The 16,926-nt window shown below is 44.5% G+C and overlaps 1 protein-coding gene across 1 annotated transcript in view; it reads left to right on the top strand.

Annotated features, from left to right (window-relative positions):
* efl1 (elongation factor like GTPase 1) overlaps positions 1-16,926 on the top strand; it is a 310,425-nt gene that overhangs the window by 193,167 nt on the left and 100,332 nt on the right. The window contains exon 16 of the mRNA XM_049602819.1: positions 305-452. Within this exon, the coding sequence (XP_049458776.1) occupies positions 305-452 (148 nt within the window). The remainder of the gene's footprint in view (positions 1-304; positions 453-16,926) is intronic.

Here is a 16,926-nt window from a genome sequence, read left to right as displayed (position 1 = left end):
AATGCAAATTTTCAGACAATGTCACATTTTAACAATATTTCCCCTACTACTTTACAGCACCTAACTCTGCTTCTTTCAAGATACACAAAGGCATTCTCATGCTATGCCCGTCTGATGGACTGACAGGCTGCAGGTTGTAGGCATGGGTTTTAGTTTGAGAGTAAAGGACCATTGGGTACCATTACTGAATTCCAAGTACAGGTATTAGTTTAAATGTGAATGGTACTCAACCTTAGTCATGACTAATAAACTGCTAGTGCAGACATCAATAAACTGGTTTCCACCTCATGTGTTTGTGTGCCAGGTGAGATGCCAAAGCTAGTGCGTGGGATGCGTTTGTTGAACCAGGCAGATCCCTGTGCTGAAGTTCTGATCCAGGAAACAGGAGAACATGTTCTGATCACTGCTGGTGAGGTTCATCTCCAGCGCTGCCTCGATGACCTCAAAGACCGGTGAGTGTGTGTGACATGTTCAATGTCTTTGTCTCTGCCTTTGTGCTTTTACTATTGCACCACTGTCATGGAGAAGTAAAGTCCTGTTTAGTTCATTCTTAGCTACAACCAGCAGCTCTACAGCGCATTTTGCCAGAGAAGGCTACAATTTGGAATGGAGGTCAAGTGTGTGTTCTTACACTGAATGACTCAGATCTTGGAGAGAGAGAGAGAAGGACAGAAAGAGAAGCTGATGCATTTCCAGTTTCAGCACCATTATTGAGTGGCTATTCCCTCACATTCAGCCTGACCATGTAATAGATCTCCAATTAAAGTATCAAATTGGCTATCAGACATAATTAATAATTATGAATTATGTTAAATAATGTCACTTAAAGCAACACTTACCTTTCTGGAAATTTTACGCTTTTCTTTGTTTAGGTTAAAATGCTATTAATAAGCTGATAGCACACTAAAATGTAAATGAATTTCACCAGAGATAAAAACTCATAACTGTACCATTCATTCTCATATGGTTCTAAGAAAACTTCGACCAATCATTGCATTCGGACTGAATGCAATAATTGGCAGAGCGTCCTGTCTGTCCGCTCGTGCACCACCACCACCACCACCACCACCCCCCCAAAGACAAAGGAAGAGAAGCGGGAACTTTGAGTTGCCTCTTTGGGTGTTGCTCAGTTGAAAACCTATTTGTAAATGAGTCTAATGACTAATGTCTAATGTGAATGTGATATGTGTTGCATGGGTCTGGATCAGTGCAGAGGATGTTTAGTTACATGCAAGACGTTGTCTGTGAACAGCATTAGCAAACTAACATCACATAGCTTTGGTGGAACCAACTAACCAATGACCTAACTGCAAACAATCACAACAATAACTCACTAACAGCATTAAATCACAGTCTTGCTTAGCCTGTGCAGCTGTGATAAAGCTATACCCAGTTGTTACATTACCATTCCTTAAATGGATGGAAGACAGAGTCGCTTGGTGGTGTGCTGCTTTTGTTAGCTGGCAGAGGAAGGCTGGAGAGAGCTGTGGTTCCAGATGCAGTCTTTGTTGTGTCCTTGCTCCGAAGATCCAAGGAAGCTGGTCGCTCAGGGTCTGTGCAGAGTTAGACGTTGGGGTGCTAAATCAACTTTGTTCTCCTTGTTGCTGGAAAGTTAGTTGCAAACTTGTGTTTGCCCCTCCAACTTCTCTGGTTCAGGTTTGCCTCTGTCTTGAGCATGGGTAAGTCGTGGTCCAGGAGAAAGAGAGTCTGTGAGCAATTGCCCTGCCTTTAGTGGTTTGGGGCAATGGCCTCTGACTTGGTCAGAGCCCAGGAGGAAGAGAGGTCTGTCTGGGCCTACCAAAGGCCCAGGAGCCAGAGGTGGTGTAAGCTGGTCGACAGCTCAGAAGCAAGAGGTGTGAGCTGCTTGGCAACTCAGGAGCAAGAGGAAGACTGTCTGAAGGGAGCAGAGTCACGAGTCACGTGTCACTGTAAAAGTGCTGTCCAATCAAGTTTGACGACTGGTCTCACTGAGGTGAGAAATAGCTGTCTTTATCTGAAGAACAAAGAGCATGCAGAGAAGAAATGCCTTCACATGTCCAGTTTAGATTTTAACAAATGACAAATCATCTGTTGTCCCGTGAATCCAAACAGGTGCATACCCCCAATGATGCAAGAGATGGAGCCAAACAAAGTCTGGAGCACATTCCAAGACACCACTGTCGACATTGGCGATGACACCTATGAATTCACAGAATCTGTGGTGGATGTAATCTGTGAAACAACAGATGCAACTGTACACAAAAGTACAGTTAAATCATTCCACAACCAGAAAACCATAAGATAAGACAAGATAAGATAAGATACACCTTTATTGATCCCACAATTGAAATTCCAGTGTTACAACAGTCAAGGGGAAAGAGTCAGATTAAAGATTTCAAAATTTAAAAACGTAAAACAAACTAGGCATGCAAAAAGAGTACAAACAGAAACAGCAATAAATACTAATACTAATAATAATAATAATAATAATAATAATAATAATAATAATAACGAGCAGTGAATAAAAAATGAGCAATGGATTAAAGTGAGCATATTTAGTGCAAAGTGAATATTGTATGTGCAAATAAACAACAACAACATGGGGGACAGTTATGCTTATTATGGTGTCCATAAAGTGTCCATAGTCTCCCTAAAGTGTCCATGGTGCAGTTTACTGTGAGCAGTGCTGGTTATGTAGCCTGACAACAGCAGGCAGGAAAGACCTGCGATAGCGTTCCTTCACACACTTTGGGTGCGGATGGGAGTCATTAGTCCTCAGAGATGACAGCTTGGCTCTCATCCTCCTTTCTCCCACCACCTGCACAGAGTCCATCCCACGACAGAGCTGGCCTTCTTGATCAGCTTGTCCAGTCTCTTCCTATCTGCAGCCGAGATGCTGCTGCCCCAGCAGACCACTCCGTAAAAGATGGCTGATGCCACCACAGTGTCAAAGAAGGTCTTCAGGAGCGCCCCCTGCACTCCAAAAGACCTGAGCCGCCTCAGCAGGTAGAGTCTGCTTTGGCCTTTCCTGTATAGTGCTGTTATGTGGTTAGTCCAGTCCAGTTTATTGTTAAGATGAACACCCACGTACTTATAGGATGTCACCATCTCAATGTCCTTTCCCTGGATGTTCACCTGTGATGGGGGGAGGAGTCTGTGCCTGCAGAAATCCACCACCAGCTCTTTGGTTTTCCCCGCGTTGATCTGAAGGTGGTTCCACAGGCACCAGTCAACAAAGTCCTGGTTCAGTTCTCTGTACTCCCTGTCATCCCCATCTGTGATGAGGCCGACGATGGCAGAGTCGTCAGAGAACTTCTGCAGATGACAGGTGGGGGTGTCGTATGAAAAGTCTGCAGTGTAGAGGGTGAAGAGGAACGGTGCCACCACCGTCCCCTGCGGGGCCCCCGTACTGCAGACAACCAAGTCCGATACACAATCCTGGATCCTGACATACTGCGGCCGGTCCGTGAGGTAGTCCAGGATCCAGGATGTGAGGTGATTAGCCACCCCTATGTGCTCCAGTCGTCCACCCCCAATGCCAGGCTGGTAGGCAAACTGCAGCGAGTCCATTGAAGGGCCTACTGCAGGGCGGAGACGAGACAGGACCAGGCGCTCCAGAGTCTTCATGAGGTGCAATGTTAATGCCACCGGTCTGAAGCTGCTGAAGTCCTTGGGGTGCAGAGTCTTGGGCACAGGTACCACGCAGGATGTCTTCCACAGCTGTGGTACTCTCCCCAGCCTCAGGCTCAGGTTGAAGATAGTGTCAACATCCCTGCACAGTTGGTCTGCGCAGGACTTCAGGAGCCTGGAGCTGATGCCGTCTGGACCCGCAGCCTTCCTCGTCTTTATCCTTCTCAGCTGATCTCTCACCTGACAGGTAGTGAAGGACAAGTTGGAGCAGGGGGGCTGTGTGCTGGGGGTAGAGGTGATGAGGTGGGGGGAGGAGTGGGGGTTGGTGAGATGTCCGGGGGAGCGGGGGTGGGGGAGGTGTCGAAGCAGCGTGTCAGGAGTGTAGGTGGGGGGGAAGGTGAAGGTGAGGATGAGGGGGGTTGCAGCCGTGATGTCTGGGCCAGGGGAGGAGCAGACTGATCAAATCTATTGAAGAACAGATTCAGATCATTCACCCACTGCTGGTCACCTCTGGCCTGGGAGTCTGGTTGTTTGTTTGTTTGTGTTGTGGTTTTCAGACCTCTCCAGACTCTGCTGACATCGCTCTGCTGCAGCTGTTCCTCCATCTTCTTTTTATATCCTTCCTTTCCCCGCCTGATGTTTCTCCTTAGCTCCCTCTGCACGGCCTTCAGCTCCTCCTTATTTCCAGAGTTAAAAGGTCTCCGCTTCTCCTTCAGGAGAGCTTTTAACTCTGGAGTAATCCTGGGTTTGGTGTTGGAGAAGCAGCATACAGTCCTGGTGGGTACGGTGTTTTCCACACAGAAGTTTATGTAGTCCGTAATGCATGATGTCATACTGTCCATGTCCTCCCCATGGGAATCACTGAGTACCTCCCACACAGTGGCCTCGAAGCAGTCTTTCAGGGCCTCCTCGGCCTCCTCAGACCATCTTTTCACAGTGCGGGTGGTTGCTGGTTCTCTCTGCACCAGAGGTTTGTAGACAGGCAGAAGATGAACCAGGTTGTGATCAGCTCTTCCCAGGGGGGGCAGGGGGGATGAGTGGCATGCCTCCTTGGTGTTGGCATCAAATAAATCCAGCGTTTTATTGTCTCTGATGTGGCAGGAAACATACTGGGTGAAGGCGGGCAGGGTGGTGGATGGACAGGCGTGATTGAAGTCCCCAGAGATCAGAAGGAGGGCCTGAGGGTGCTGTGTCTGCAGCCTACTTGTAACAGAGTTGAGAATGTCACAAGCAGACTCAGCCTTTGCAGATGGGGGGGGCATACACTGCTACCATAATGACATGAGAAAACTCCCTGGGTAGGTAATATGGTCTCATGCCAACAGCCAGCAGCTCAATGTCCCTGCAGCAATGCTGTTCCTTGATAGTGATGTGCCCAGAGTTACACCATCTATCATTCACAAACACAGCCAGCCCCCCTCCTTTCCTCTTACCGCTGTCCGCTGTCCTGTCGTATCTGATGAGCTGGAATCCTTCCAGCGCGGCGATCGTGTCCGATACTTACGCGTTCAGCCATGTCTCAGTAAACACCAGCACACTGCTCTGCCGATACTCCCTCTGATGGCAAATCAGCTCCGACAGCTCATCCATCTTGTTGGGGAGCGATCTTACGTTCCCCATGACGACGGACGGGAGGACGTGTTTGTACCGTCTCCTCCGGTGTCGGCGCTGCACTCTGGCGTGACATCCCTGTTTCCTTTTCCGCGGCTCGGCGGGAATGTCGTGCCTCTCCTCGGGCCGCACCGTGTTGTGTTGTAGCGCTAACAGCTGGTCCCAGGTGTAAACAATGGAGCCACGGCTGGGCATCGGATCCCCACACACAATCATATCCAACGAAAAATGGGAGAAAGACCGCTATGAAGAGAGCGGTCTTCGCCTCCATACCAAACATAAGTGCTAGCTAGCTAAACTGAAAAAAACTCAAAGTAAGAAAGTTAAAAAGAAAAATAGAGAAAAAGCTCGGCGGTGAGCAGGAGCTGCTGTAACAGGCGTCCACACTAGGGTCCCATCTTGTTGTTACCTAGCATGGCTAGCCAGATCCATCCAAGATGCCATAAACACACACACACACAGCAGTCTGTCTGGAAAGCACCAGCCTAAAATGTGAGAAGAGCAGAAAAAGAGGCAAAAAAAATACTAATGTGCAGTGCACAATTTGAAGGAATAGACAGGATCGCATTTCACTGGGGCTGTACCTTGTATGATTTTATGAGACTGCTGACTCTCTCTGCTGCAGGCCTCCTCAGAGGAACAACATTGGCTTACTGACTGGCAGATAGATTTTAGTAGGGCCGTAGTCTCCTGGTCGATTATTTGGTCGACATGCTCTCGTCCGACCAAATTCTCATTGGTCAAATAATTGCTGTGTTACTTTCATAAGGAGAAAAGTGCTACATCAATAGCTTTCCAGGATTAATCCATTATTTCCTGCGGCGTGAGGGACAGGCTAAGTTACCTGTGAAAATGGGGGTGTTTTCAAAACTCCCCCTTTGTTTACACAGCGTTGAACTCGCCCATCCTAACGCTTAGCAGTGATGCAGACCTCCTATCAGTTTCTGTATACTGACACCATTTTCTTCAGTGGAAATGAAGCTTCTATTTACTTGTATTTCATAGATAAGAAACAATAAATAGACAGTAAAGCCTCCACAAAATAGTATTTTAAGTCTTGTGTGTGACATATGCTTCAGGAATTTATACTTTGGGATTTATCCAGGCTTCATATGAACAGAGGAAATCTCTGCCCATCGCGAGGCTAATTTATACAATGTAAAATGCCATAGGCTGGTGCTAATAATGTTAGCGTGTTGAATTTGCTTGGAAGACGTGTTTAGTATGAAACAGTTGTTTTGTCTGTGAATCTTGTGAATCGTAATGAAGCCAAATTATGTGCCGTTACCCAGTGGTGTGCACAGGGGTTGCCCCCTCCTCGTGGCCCAATTGTTGAAAAACGCTCGCTAAAGTGCCCTCTTGGGAGCCAAAACACGTGCTAAAGTGCCCTCTTGGGAGCCAAAACGCACGCTAAAGTGCCCTCTTGGGAGCCAAAATGCGTGCTAAAGTGCCCTCCTGGGAGCCAAAACGCATGCTAAAGTGCCCTCTTGCAAGCCAAAATGCGAGCTAAAGTCCCCTCCTGGGAGCCAAAACACACGCTGAAGTGCCTTTTCTTTTCTTTTCTTCCCTGCCCTTCAAAAAGTCTGTGCACGCCACTGCCGTTACCTTTGTTAAATGTTGCTGTTGTCCCTGGATTTATATGAGAAGAGGGAAAGATCGCTAGCGGCTAGGCTAATTTATACAATGTAAAATGCCATAGACTTGTGCTAATAACGTTAACATGTTGTAATGGTGGGGGAAATGTGTCCAGATAAAGACAAGTGTTTTTCTCTGCTGCGATTTATAGTGAAGCCAATTTGCATACTTCTGTTTGAAATTGTCTCTATTCAATTCAAATAAACACAAGAAGTTTGTGCTCTCGAGTAAGGATCAGCACTCAGTGAATAACCTCCTAAGCCCTAAATGTGAGTGTGAATGGTTGTCTGTCTCTATGTGTCAGCCCTGTAATAGCCTGACGACCTGTCCAGTGTCAACTGGGATGGGCTCCAACCCTCCCGCAACCCTTAACAGGATAAGCAGTCAGGGAAAATTAGTAAATTAAGGAATGAACATCTGACCACTATCTAACAGTACAAGATAATATAGAACTGTTATTTGAACCCTCTCTTTGAAAAAAAATGTTGTTCAGTTTCCATTCTCTCTTTTACTACCTGATAGTAGAGTCACTGACACACTGGACACATATTGTGTAATAGTGCGTACATTCAGTTCAAATAAACACAAGAAGTTTGTGCTCTAGAGAAAGGATCAGCACTCAGTGAATAACCTCCTAAGCCCTATGATAAGCTATTATGGCAAAGCTTAACTATACAGACCAGTGAGCAGTGATAATTAACATGTCTTTGGGGTCATCAGGTGGGAACCTCCTTTCACCAGTGTTTCGTCTAGTTGGTCCCACAACACCTCCAGGAGGCTAGACAGTGATCTCTGCCGTCCCAGAGACACTCCCCTAATGCCAGGTCTCACTGCTCCCCACACCAACCCAATAACCTCCTTTACCTTACTTACACATGGCTTTCTCAGCCCAAACAGCACTGCCACCTTCAACAAACCCAGGCTTTGTTCATGCGAGCTCCAGGTAAAGACAGTGCCGATACTACCTTTCCTAGCACATTCACCATACTCTATTTCACACGCTACATAGCATAACTCTAATATAAGCTAAAGTTAAAGGAGATAGATAAACTCACAGGATCAGCAAAGACACTCACCTTGCAGCATGGTCTCAAACAAAAGGGATTCAAACAGGCCATTCCCACACTTAAATAACCTTCCTCTTCCTGGATTTTCTCCTGAGAGAACTGATTGGTGGATCTCTCCACCTGATCTCAAGGAGTTATGTAAAAAACTGCTTTATGGCAGGAAAATGTATTGCGAAATTGGTCGGTCAGCCAATCAGGGACTGGAGCTGGTCCTTGGGCATGAGATAGTTGAGTCATGAGCACAATGGCACACGGACAAAGTTTTGAGACAAGTGAAAAACAGCCTACCAAAAGAAAATGAGCCCATCTGTCTGAGGAGGCAAAGAAGAGCAAAAAGGAGAGTGATAAAAGAAGAGAAAAAACAAGAGTAAACCTCAGTCAGGCGTTCAAGAGATGGAGGGAGCTCCGTGACCAAAGAGGCTTCAAAACTGATGTCCAGCTAGCTTTCCTTCTAATGGATCAGTAAGTAACACAGCTAAATGTTAGCTAGACGAGAGAGGATTGTACTGTACTGACTGCTAGTTAATTCCTAGCTGGCCAGCATCGCAAATCACCGCAACCAGGGACCGGGTAGCGAGTGTTAGTCGGCTGACATCCTTGTTGCCATTCTACGGCAGCCCTCGGACAGTGATACCCCCATCCCTTCCTTCTGTTTTCTTCTCACGGAGGCAGCTATCGACAGACATTGATGAACACCGAACTTTGTTTCCCATTCAATTTGAGCTCCAACCGGCCGCATCGTTTCCATACGGTACCGTTTATTCTAGAATCGGGACTGTTTACATGTACATGTGGTATAATTCCACTGTGTCTACTACAACAGACTACAACAGACACATAGGATTCTACCGAATCCTATCTGTTGCCTCTTTAACAGAGTCCTCCACCGCCGACTAGCATTTTGGAGGTGTAACTGCAGAGTGACACAGACACACCACCGCAGTAAAAATAACATGCAGTTTTTTTTTTCCCCCACGACTAATCGATTAGTTGGAGATTATGACTTCAGTCGACCAAGATTTTCTTTGGTTGACTACAGTCCTAGATTCTAGAGAGTTTTCACAATGGGACATTTGGTTTGACCTTGTGTGATTGCTGTTTTCTCATATGACCATACTGTGGCAACACGAGGGGGTGATTATTAATTTATATATTAGGGGATCTCTTTACCAACAACGCCACCTTGGGGTAAGGCCCAAGGACCCATATTCAAGGTAAACTATCACCAGAAAGACACTCAGGGAGGGCAGGAGACGGAGTTCAATGATCATAAAAAAAATATTTTATTAGTTAAAACAACGGGCTTTGGCACAATAACCAAAAAGGAGAAGAGAGCCCAACTAAAGGAGGGGGATACAGACTGAGGCTTACCGGCTGGAGGAGGGGGTGACAAGGGGGAGTGAAGTCCAAAAAGAAAAGGGAGAACACCCCAAACACACAGCAAAAACGTGAAGTGCACAAAAAGCAAATCTTGAACAGGGGTCACACAGCACACAGGGGATCACCACCACCCAGGGAAACCACCACCACCACCGTCGGCCTTCAGCTGTAGGGGAAAAAGGAGAGACACAGTCAAGGTTCAAGGATAAGAAAAAAAAGAAAACAAACAATATCCCATAACATAAGGAAACAAATTGTAATGAATTAGTAAACTGACAAATATGGATTTAGAGCAATAATAAATCAACCAAACAAAAGAAACACAAAGGAAACTAAGGAGTCTCTGGCCAGAGATATCACCTCAACAGTTAATCATCATAACTGATATAACACAAATAACTGAGAACTCAAACTGAGGAGTTCCCCTCCCAAATGAAACTTAATTACAATAAATTCCCCAAAACAAGACAAGGAACTAAACTAAGAAATTCAAGAGAATGGACCAATAATTAAATAAGAAAATAAACAAAACAATTAAGCCAAACCTTGATTAACACGCACACATACACACGCACATACACATGCACACACACACACACACAGCCCAGTCCAGATGGGTGGCTGAAAGTCCTGATGGAGCTCGTGGCGTCCCACTGATCAGGAGCCCGGTCAGCACGAGCGGCAGCCACAAACATCCAGCAGCACCACACTCGCAGAAGCAGGAGAGCGAGCCGACAGCAGGAAGCAGGTTGACACACACGCAGCCCAGTCCAAGCCGGCAAAGCAGCAGCAACAGCGAAACAGCGAAGCAGCGAAACAGCGGTAGCCGCGGTAACAGTAGTAGCAGTGGTAGCAGCGGCAGCAGCAGCCGTGGCTAAGAGTAGTAACAGCGGCAGCAGCGACGGCAGTAGCCGTGGCTAAGAGTAGTAGCAGCGGTAGCAACAGTAGCAGTAGCCGTGGCTAAAAGACCATAATTAAACAGCAATGCTCCTACTTAGCTTAGCATCTGTGTGTTCTGGTGGCCAGCTGGGTAGAACCGGTGTCCGCCCAAAGAGGGAGAGGGGTGAAGAGAGTCACTGCTATACTAAATACTAGATGTTTATCAGATAGTGCTGTCGCAAAATTTAAGGAAAAGATTACTCCGTCATTAAATTCAATACCAAGCCCTTCAGTAACAGAGGTTTCCTGTACCGACTTTGATCATTTTGTCGATAGCGCTGTAGGCTCTCTGCGAACAACACTTGACTCTGTAGCACCTCTTAAAAAGAAGTTAAAAAAGCAAAGAAAGTTCGCTCCTTGGTATAACTCTCAAACCCGTAAGTTAAAACAAATATCGCGAAAATTTGAAAGGAATTGGCGATTAACCAAACTGGAAGAATCTTGTTTAATCTGGACAGACAGTCTCAAAACGTATAAGAGGGGCCTCCGCAATGCCAGAGCAAACTATTACTCAGCATTAATAGAAGACAATAAGAACAACCCCAGGTTTCTTTTCAGCACTGTAGCCAGGCTGACTGAGAGTCAGAGCTCTATTGAGCCTTGTATTCCTTTAGCCCTTAGCAGTAATGATTTTATGAGCTTTTTTAATGACAAAATTCTAACTATTAGAGGCAAAATTCATGACCTCCTGTCCTCAAATAGTACCTATCTAACCTCAAACACAGCTGTAAAACCTAATATATATTTAGATTGCTTCTACCCAATTTCTCTTCAAGAATTGACCACATTGATTTCTTCATCTAAATCATCAACGTGTCTCTTAGACCCCATCCCAACTAGGCTACTTAAGGAGGTCTTTCCTTTAGTTAACACTCATATATTAGATATGATCAATATATCCTTATTAACAGGCTATGTACCACAGTCTTTTAAGGTAGCTGTAATTAAACCTCTACTAAAAAAGCCCACCCTGGATCCAGAGGTGTTAGCCAACTATAGACTAATATCTAATCTTCCCTTTATGTCAAAGATCCTTGAGAAAGTAGTCGCAGACCAGCTGTGTGATTTTCTCCATGATAATAATCTATTTGAGGAATTTCAGTCAGGATTTAGAGTGCATCATAGCACTGAGACAGCACTAGTTAAAATTACAAATGCCCTTCTGATTGCTTCAGACAAAGGACTTGTCTCTGTACTTGTTTTATTAGATCTTAGTTCATCTTAGACCATCAAATTCTACTGCAGAGACTGGATCACTTAATTGGCCTAAAAGGTTCTGCACTGAGCTGGTTTAAATCTTATTTATCTGATCGTTTTCAGTTTGTTCACATTCATAATGAATCGTCCTTACGTACCAAAGTTTGTTTTGGAGTTCCATGAGTTCTGTGCTCGGACCAATCCTATTTACTCTATATATGCTTCCTTTAGGTAACATCATTAGAAATCACTCTATAAATTTCCATTGTTATGCGGATGATACACAGTTGTATTTATCGATGAAGCCAGAAGAAAGTAATCAATTAACTAAACTCCATAACTGCCTTAAAGACATAAAAACCTGGATGAGCACCAATTTCCTGATGTTAAATTCAGACAAAACTGAAGTTATTGTTCTTAGCCCCAAACAACTCAGAGACTCTTTATCTGATGACATAGTTTCTCTAGATGGCATTGCTCTGGCCTCTAGCACTACCGTAAGAAACCTCGGAGTAATATTTGATCAAGATTTGTCTTTTAATTCTCATTTAAAACAAACCTCACGGACTGCATTTTTTCATCTGCGTAATATTACGAAAATTAGGCCTATCCTGACCCGAAAAGATGCAGAAAAATTGGTCCACGCTTTTGTTACCTCAAGGCTGGATTATTGTAACTCTCTATTATCAGGTAGCTCTAGTAAGTCCTTAAAAACTCTCCAGCTAATTCAGAATGCAGCAACACGTGTACTAACAGGAACTAAGAAACGAGATCATATTTCTCCTGTTTTAGCTTCTCTGCACTGGCTCCCTGTAAAATCCAGAATTGAATTTAAAATCCTACTGTTAACTTATAAAGCTCTAAATGGTCAAGTTCCGTCATATCTTAGAGAGCTCATAGTGCCTTATTATCCCACCAGAACTCTGCGCTCTGAGAACGCAGGGTTACTCGTGGTCCCTAAAGTCTCCAAAAGTAGATCAGGAGCCAGAGCCTTCAGCTATCAGGCTCCTCTCCTGTGGAATCATCTTCCTGTTACAGTCCGGGAGGCAGACACCGTCTTCACATTTAAGACTAGACTTAAGACTTTCCTCTTTGATAAAGCTTATAGTTAGGGCTGGCTCAGGCTTGCCCTGTACCAGCCCCTAGTTAGGCTGACTTAGGCCTAGTCTGCGGAGGACCCCTATAATACACGGGCACCTTCTCTCTCTCTCTCTCTCTCTCTCGTATTCTATTACTGCATCTTGCTAACTCGGCCATTCTGGATGTCACTAACTCGGCTTCTTCTCCGGAGCCTTTGTGCTCCACTGTCTCTCAGATTAACTCATATCGCAGCGGTGCCTGGACAGCGTGACGTGTGTGGTTGTGCTGCTGCCGTGGTCCTGCCAGATGCCTCCTGCTGCTGCTGCCATCATTAGTCATTAGTCATACTTCTACTGTTATTATACACATATGACTATTGTCACACATGTATACTGCCAGATATTAATACATACTTTCAACATATTGTACCGCAGTAGCCAGAACTATAACTATAATATTATTACTTTCAATAATGTTGTTGTAAGCTACTGTCATTACCTGCATCTCTCTCTCTCTCTCTCTCTCTCTCTTTCTGTCTCATTGTGTCATATGGATTACTGTTAATTTGTTATGCTGATCTGTTCTGTACAACATCTATTGCACGTCTGTCCGTCCTGGAAGAGGACTCACTCCTCCTCAGTTGCTCTTCTTGAGGTTTCTACCGTTTTTTTTCCCCGTTAAAGGGTTTTTTTGGGGGGAGTTTTTGCTTATCCGCTGCGAGGGTCATAAGGACAGAGGGATGTCGTATGCTGTAAAGCCCTGTGAGGCAAATTGTGATTTGTGATATTGGGCTTTATAAATAAAATTGAATTGAATTGAACTGCGGCAGGGGAAGGCAACCACCGCGTATCCCACGTGCAGCAGGCTATGCTCTGGTCGGCAGCGATAGACCACCCTGGATAATCGCCTCGACTGCAGGTGAGACGCCAGACCTAATAAAAAGGTTACGGTTTCAGATACATAACACGCAGCCAAATGTAAATACAATGCTAAGGTGTGCATACCTGTGTTCTGCAGCGAGTGGCAAGTGCAACGACCTGGAAGTGGGCGGGGCAAAGAGGCAGGAAGCGAGAGGTCAGGAGGAGGGACACGGCCTTCCTTTATCCCCTTCGCCTGAACGTTGATAGGCTGATAGCCCAGAAAGGGCGTGGTGAAGCCGCGACTTGTGTTCAGTGTGGCAGTGGTATCTCGTACCACTACAATACTAATTAGCACATGGTATTTAGAAACAATTTTGCCTTGGTCCCAGTTACAAAAACAGATGGAGATTTCACAAAAATGCATTTTTTTTTAATTTTACTATGATAATACCTGCGCAGGCAGCTGTGACCCAGGGGCAGGTCTTCCACATAAGAGCCATGGTTTGATCCCTGTTCGGTGAGTTGGATCAGAGGGCCAACTGATTGTCGAGCCTCGTATTCAGGAGAAGTGCGGATTCTATCCTGGCAGTGGAAATGTGGACCAACTCTTTAACCTTACAGGGCTGCTGGAGGGGTCATGAGAGTTTGCCCATCAGATGGCCAACTGATTGTCGAAACTCGGATTCAGGAGGAGAAGTGCGGATTTTGTCCTGGCAGTGTAAATGTGGACCAACTCTTTAACCTTACAGGGCTGCTCGAGGGGTCATGAGAGTTTGCCCATCCAGTCTACATGTGTTTTGTGGACTTTGAGAAAGCTTATGACCACATCCCCCAGGGAGTCCTGTGGGGGTTACTGTGGAATACAGGGTACCGGGGCCATTACTATGAGCCATTTGGTCCCCGTATAACCAGAGTGAGAGCTCTGACCGCAAACTTGGCACAAAATCAAATACTTTCTCGTTTGGGTGTTGGCCTCCGCCAGTTGATGTGAGTCGGGCTTCTGGTCAGAACGTGTCCTGGGTGCCTCACATTAGAGGTTTTCTAGGTATGTTTAACCAGAAGGAGGCATCAGGGTAGAGTCAGAACACACTGGAGGGATTATATATCTCATTCAGCCTGGGAATGCCTTGGGAGCTCAGGAGGAGCTGAAAAGTGATGCTAAGGGTGTCTGGTGGACTTTGCTCAGCCTGCTGTCCCTAGACCTTGCTCTGGATATGTGGATGGATGGATGGATGGATGGATGGATGGATGGATGGATGGATTTGCAAAAGAAAAATCAGAGCTTCTTGAGTGGTAAAGTAATCAACACACCACCGTCTGGGCAGGCAGACTTAAATGACCAAGGAACACTGGCCAAGTTAGGCACCTCAGCTCCAACTAGCCAAAGACCTGCAACACACACCACATAAGACCAAGGCTCAGTGGAGCCATCGCATGTGCAGTAGAAGATACTCATCTAACATGTCAAAGTAGGGGTGTATGCAGTACTCGAGTTGAGGGGGGATGAGAGGGGATGGCATCCCCCTTGAAATAAAAACGGTCAAAATCATCCCCCTTCTAAAACGGCCATCCCCCCTTTCCATCCCTTGTGTCATATTTTGAATGAATGCGGTATTACTGCTATTTCAACATTTAGTTTTACCTTTGGTTTTACGCATATTGAGTAAAATACTGCAGGCGAGGGCACGCATGCAAAGATATTTTTATATTGTATCTCAGCGAGCTGCGCTGTGGATGTTGTGCCTGTGCCCTATAGAGGGCACCCGAACAACGCATAGTGCGTCCAAATTCGCACCTGTTCTTCTCTATGGATTTTCTCCGCAACTGTGCGTCATAGCAAGAAGCCACTCATATCACGTGAAACAGCGGAATCGTAGCTTTCCGACAAGACCAAGCATTTGTCGGTAGTAAAATGATAAAATTACACTAAAATTATGTATAACAAAGCTTTCATGCAGCTTTGCACACACACATTACTCTTGGATGGATTACTCTGGAATGCAGGCTCGCACAGAAATGCCATGCATATCACATGAAAGCGCAGGACCAGAGCTTTCCAGTGATACCACACACATCATTGTGCTGTCATCCCATCTTGCTGTAAATACAGATCAATTGTCTACAAAATAAAAACCTGACGAATTTCTTTACAATCCATTATACAGATCTTGTTATCAGTCACTTCATATGTAAGGAATAATATTATTACTATTGCATGCTGTAAATATTGCATGTTTCTTTCAGATAAAACACATTTTTGACTTGTGAATGAGTCAATGGAATTCCTTGCAATAATGAAACATGCTGGCAATCATGTCCGCCTGGCACAAACCACATGTTTTAGACAACTGTTAAGTGACCCATGTCCCACCATCATGGTTCTTATATTGCCAGATTCCAGAGAGTCTCCCCTCTTCATGTATGGCAGAATATGTCAACTTCTAACTTGCTATGCTGAGATACATGTAAAAATGTAAGAATTTAGTAACACAGATTTTTTTTTCATTGATATAAAATTAATATAAAATACAGGCACATAGGAGGACATGTGGTGATGGCAAATCTGGGTAGCCCAGATTGTCCTGGAAAAAAAAAACAAGATATAGCATGTGCATGTAGTCTTTATAATGACTGTGATATGAGCTGAAAAGTAAAGGTAGTAAAAATAACCCAAAAATGCCTAGGGCCCATAGGGTTAAACAGTGATATTAAAAGGAAGGTGAGAAATTATTTTCAGCCCCAAAACTATTTTATCTTCAGTGTTTTGTTTTGTTTTAAATCCACACTTGAATGCTGGGCATTTTCAAGAAAATATGTAGTTTTCTTAAAAATCAACTGGAAGAGTAATGTCATGTGCTTGCATAGGATTTCTGCAAAACCATAATGAGCTTGTTTTCTTCACATAGAGGATAACTATGGCCAGCAAGCAAGGACAAGAAATACTGAGAACAAAAAGCATGACTATGAAAATCTCTGGAAACTTTTATGAGATAGGGGAGAGTGGGGTAGGCAGCCATAGAATTGGTCCTATGTATTTTGTATTATTTGTATTTTTAATATATTTTTATATTTTAAGTTTCAATTTGCACTCCATGCCCTGAATTTGGGAATTTTAACCTACAATATTTGTATTCGTATCAATAAAGATCAACATTTTTCCCAATTTCTTTTTCATTTTTTTCATGAAGGGGTTCTTGTTTAATTTATATGATTTAATTAATCACAGTTAAAAATGAACCCTTAGATACCAGTTTTGATCATATACCACTAACTGCTTTTTTGAAAAAAATACACTACGATTCAATATTCTAAAAGCAAAATTGACTTTATTATTAGTATCATCGGTTGACCCAAGTAGAAGAAGAAGATTTTGCACCTGTCCTGTGCATTTGACCCTAACTATGTAAGAGTAGTGGTGCTATGGCAGACCCTCTGCATGGTCAGCAGCACAAATTATGTCCCCATGTGATAAAAGTACTGGATGTATGGATATAGCCATGTTACAATGCACTTTGATTCTTAATACAGGGCTCATTGTTTGACACAGA

Source organism: Epinephelus fuscoguttatus, linkage group LG2 (assembly GCF_011397635.1).
Source record: "Epinephelus fuscoguttatus linkage group LG2, E.fuscoguttatus.final_Chr_v1".
Lineage (NCBI taxonomy): Eukaryota > Metazoa > Chordata > Actinopteri > Perciformes > Serranidae > Epinephelus > Epinephelus fuscoguttatus.
The sequence above is the reverse complement of the archived record's forward strand: the minus strand, read 5'-3'. Positions and strand labels throughout refer to the sequence as shown.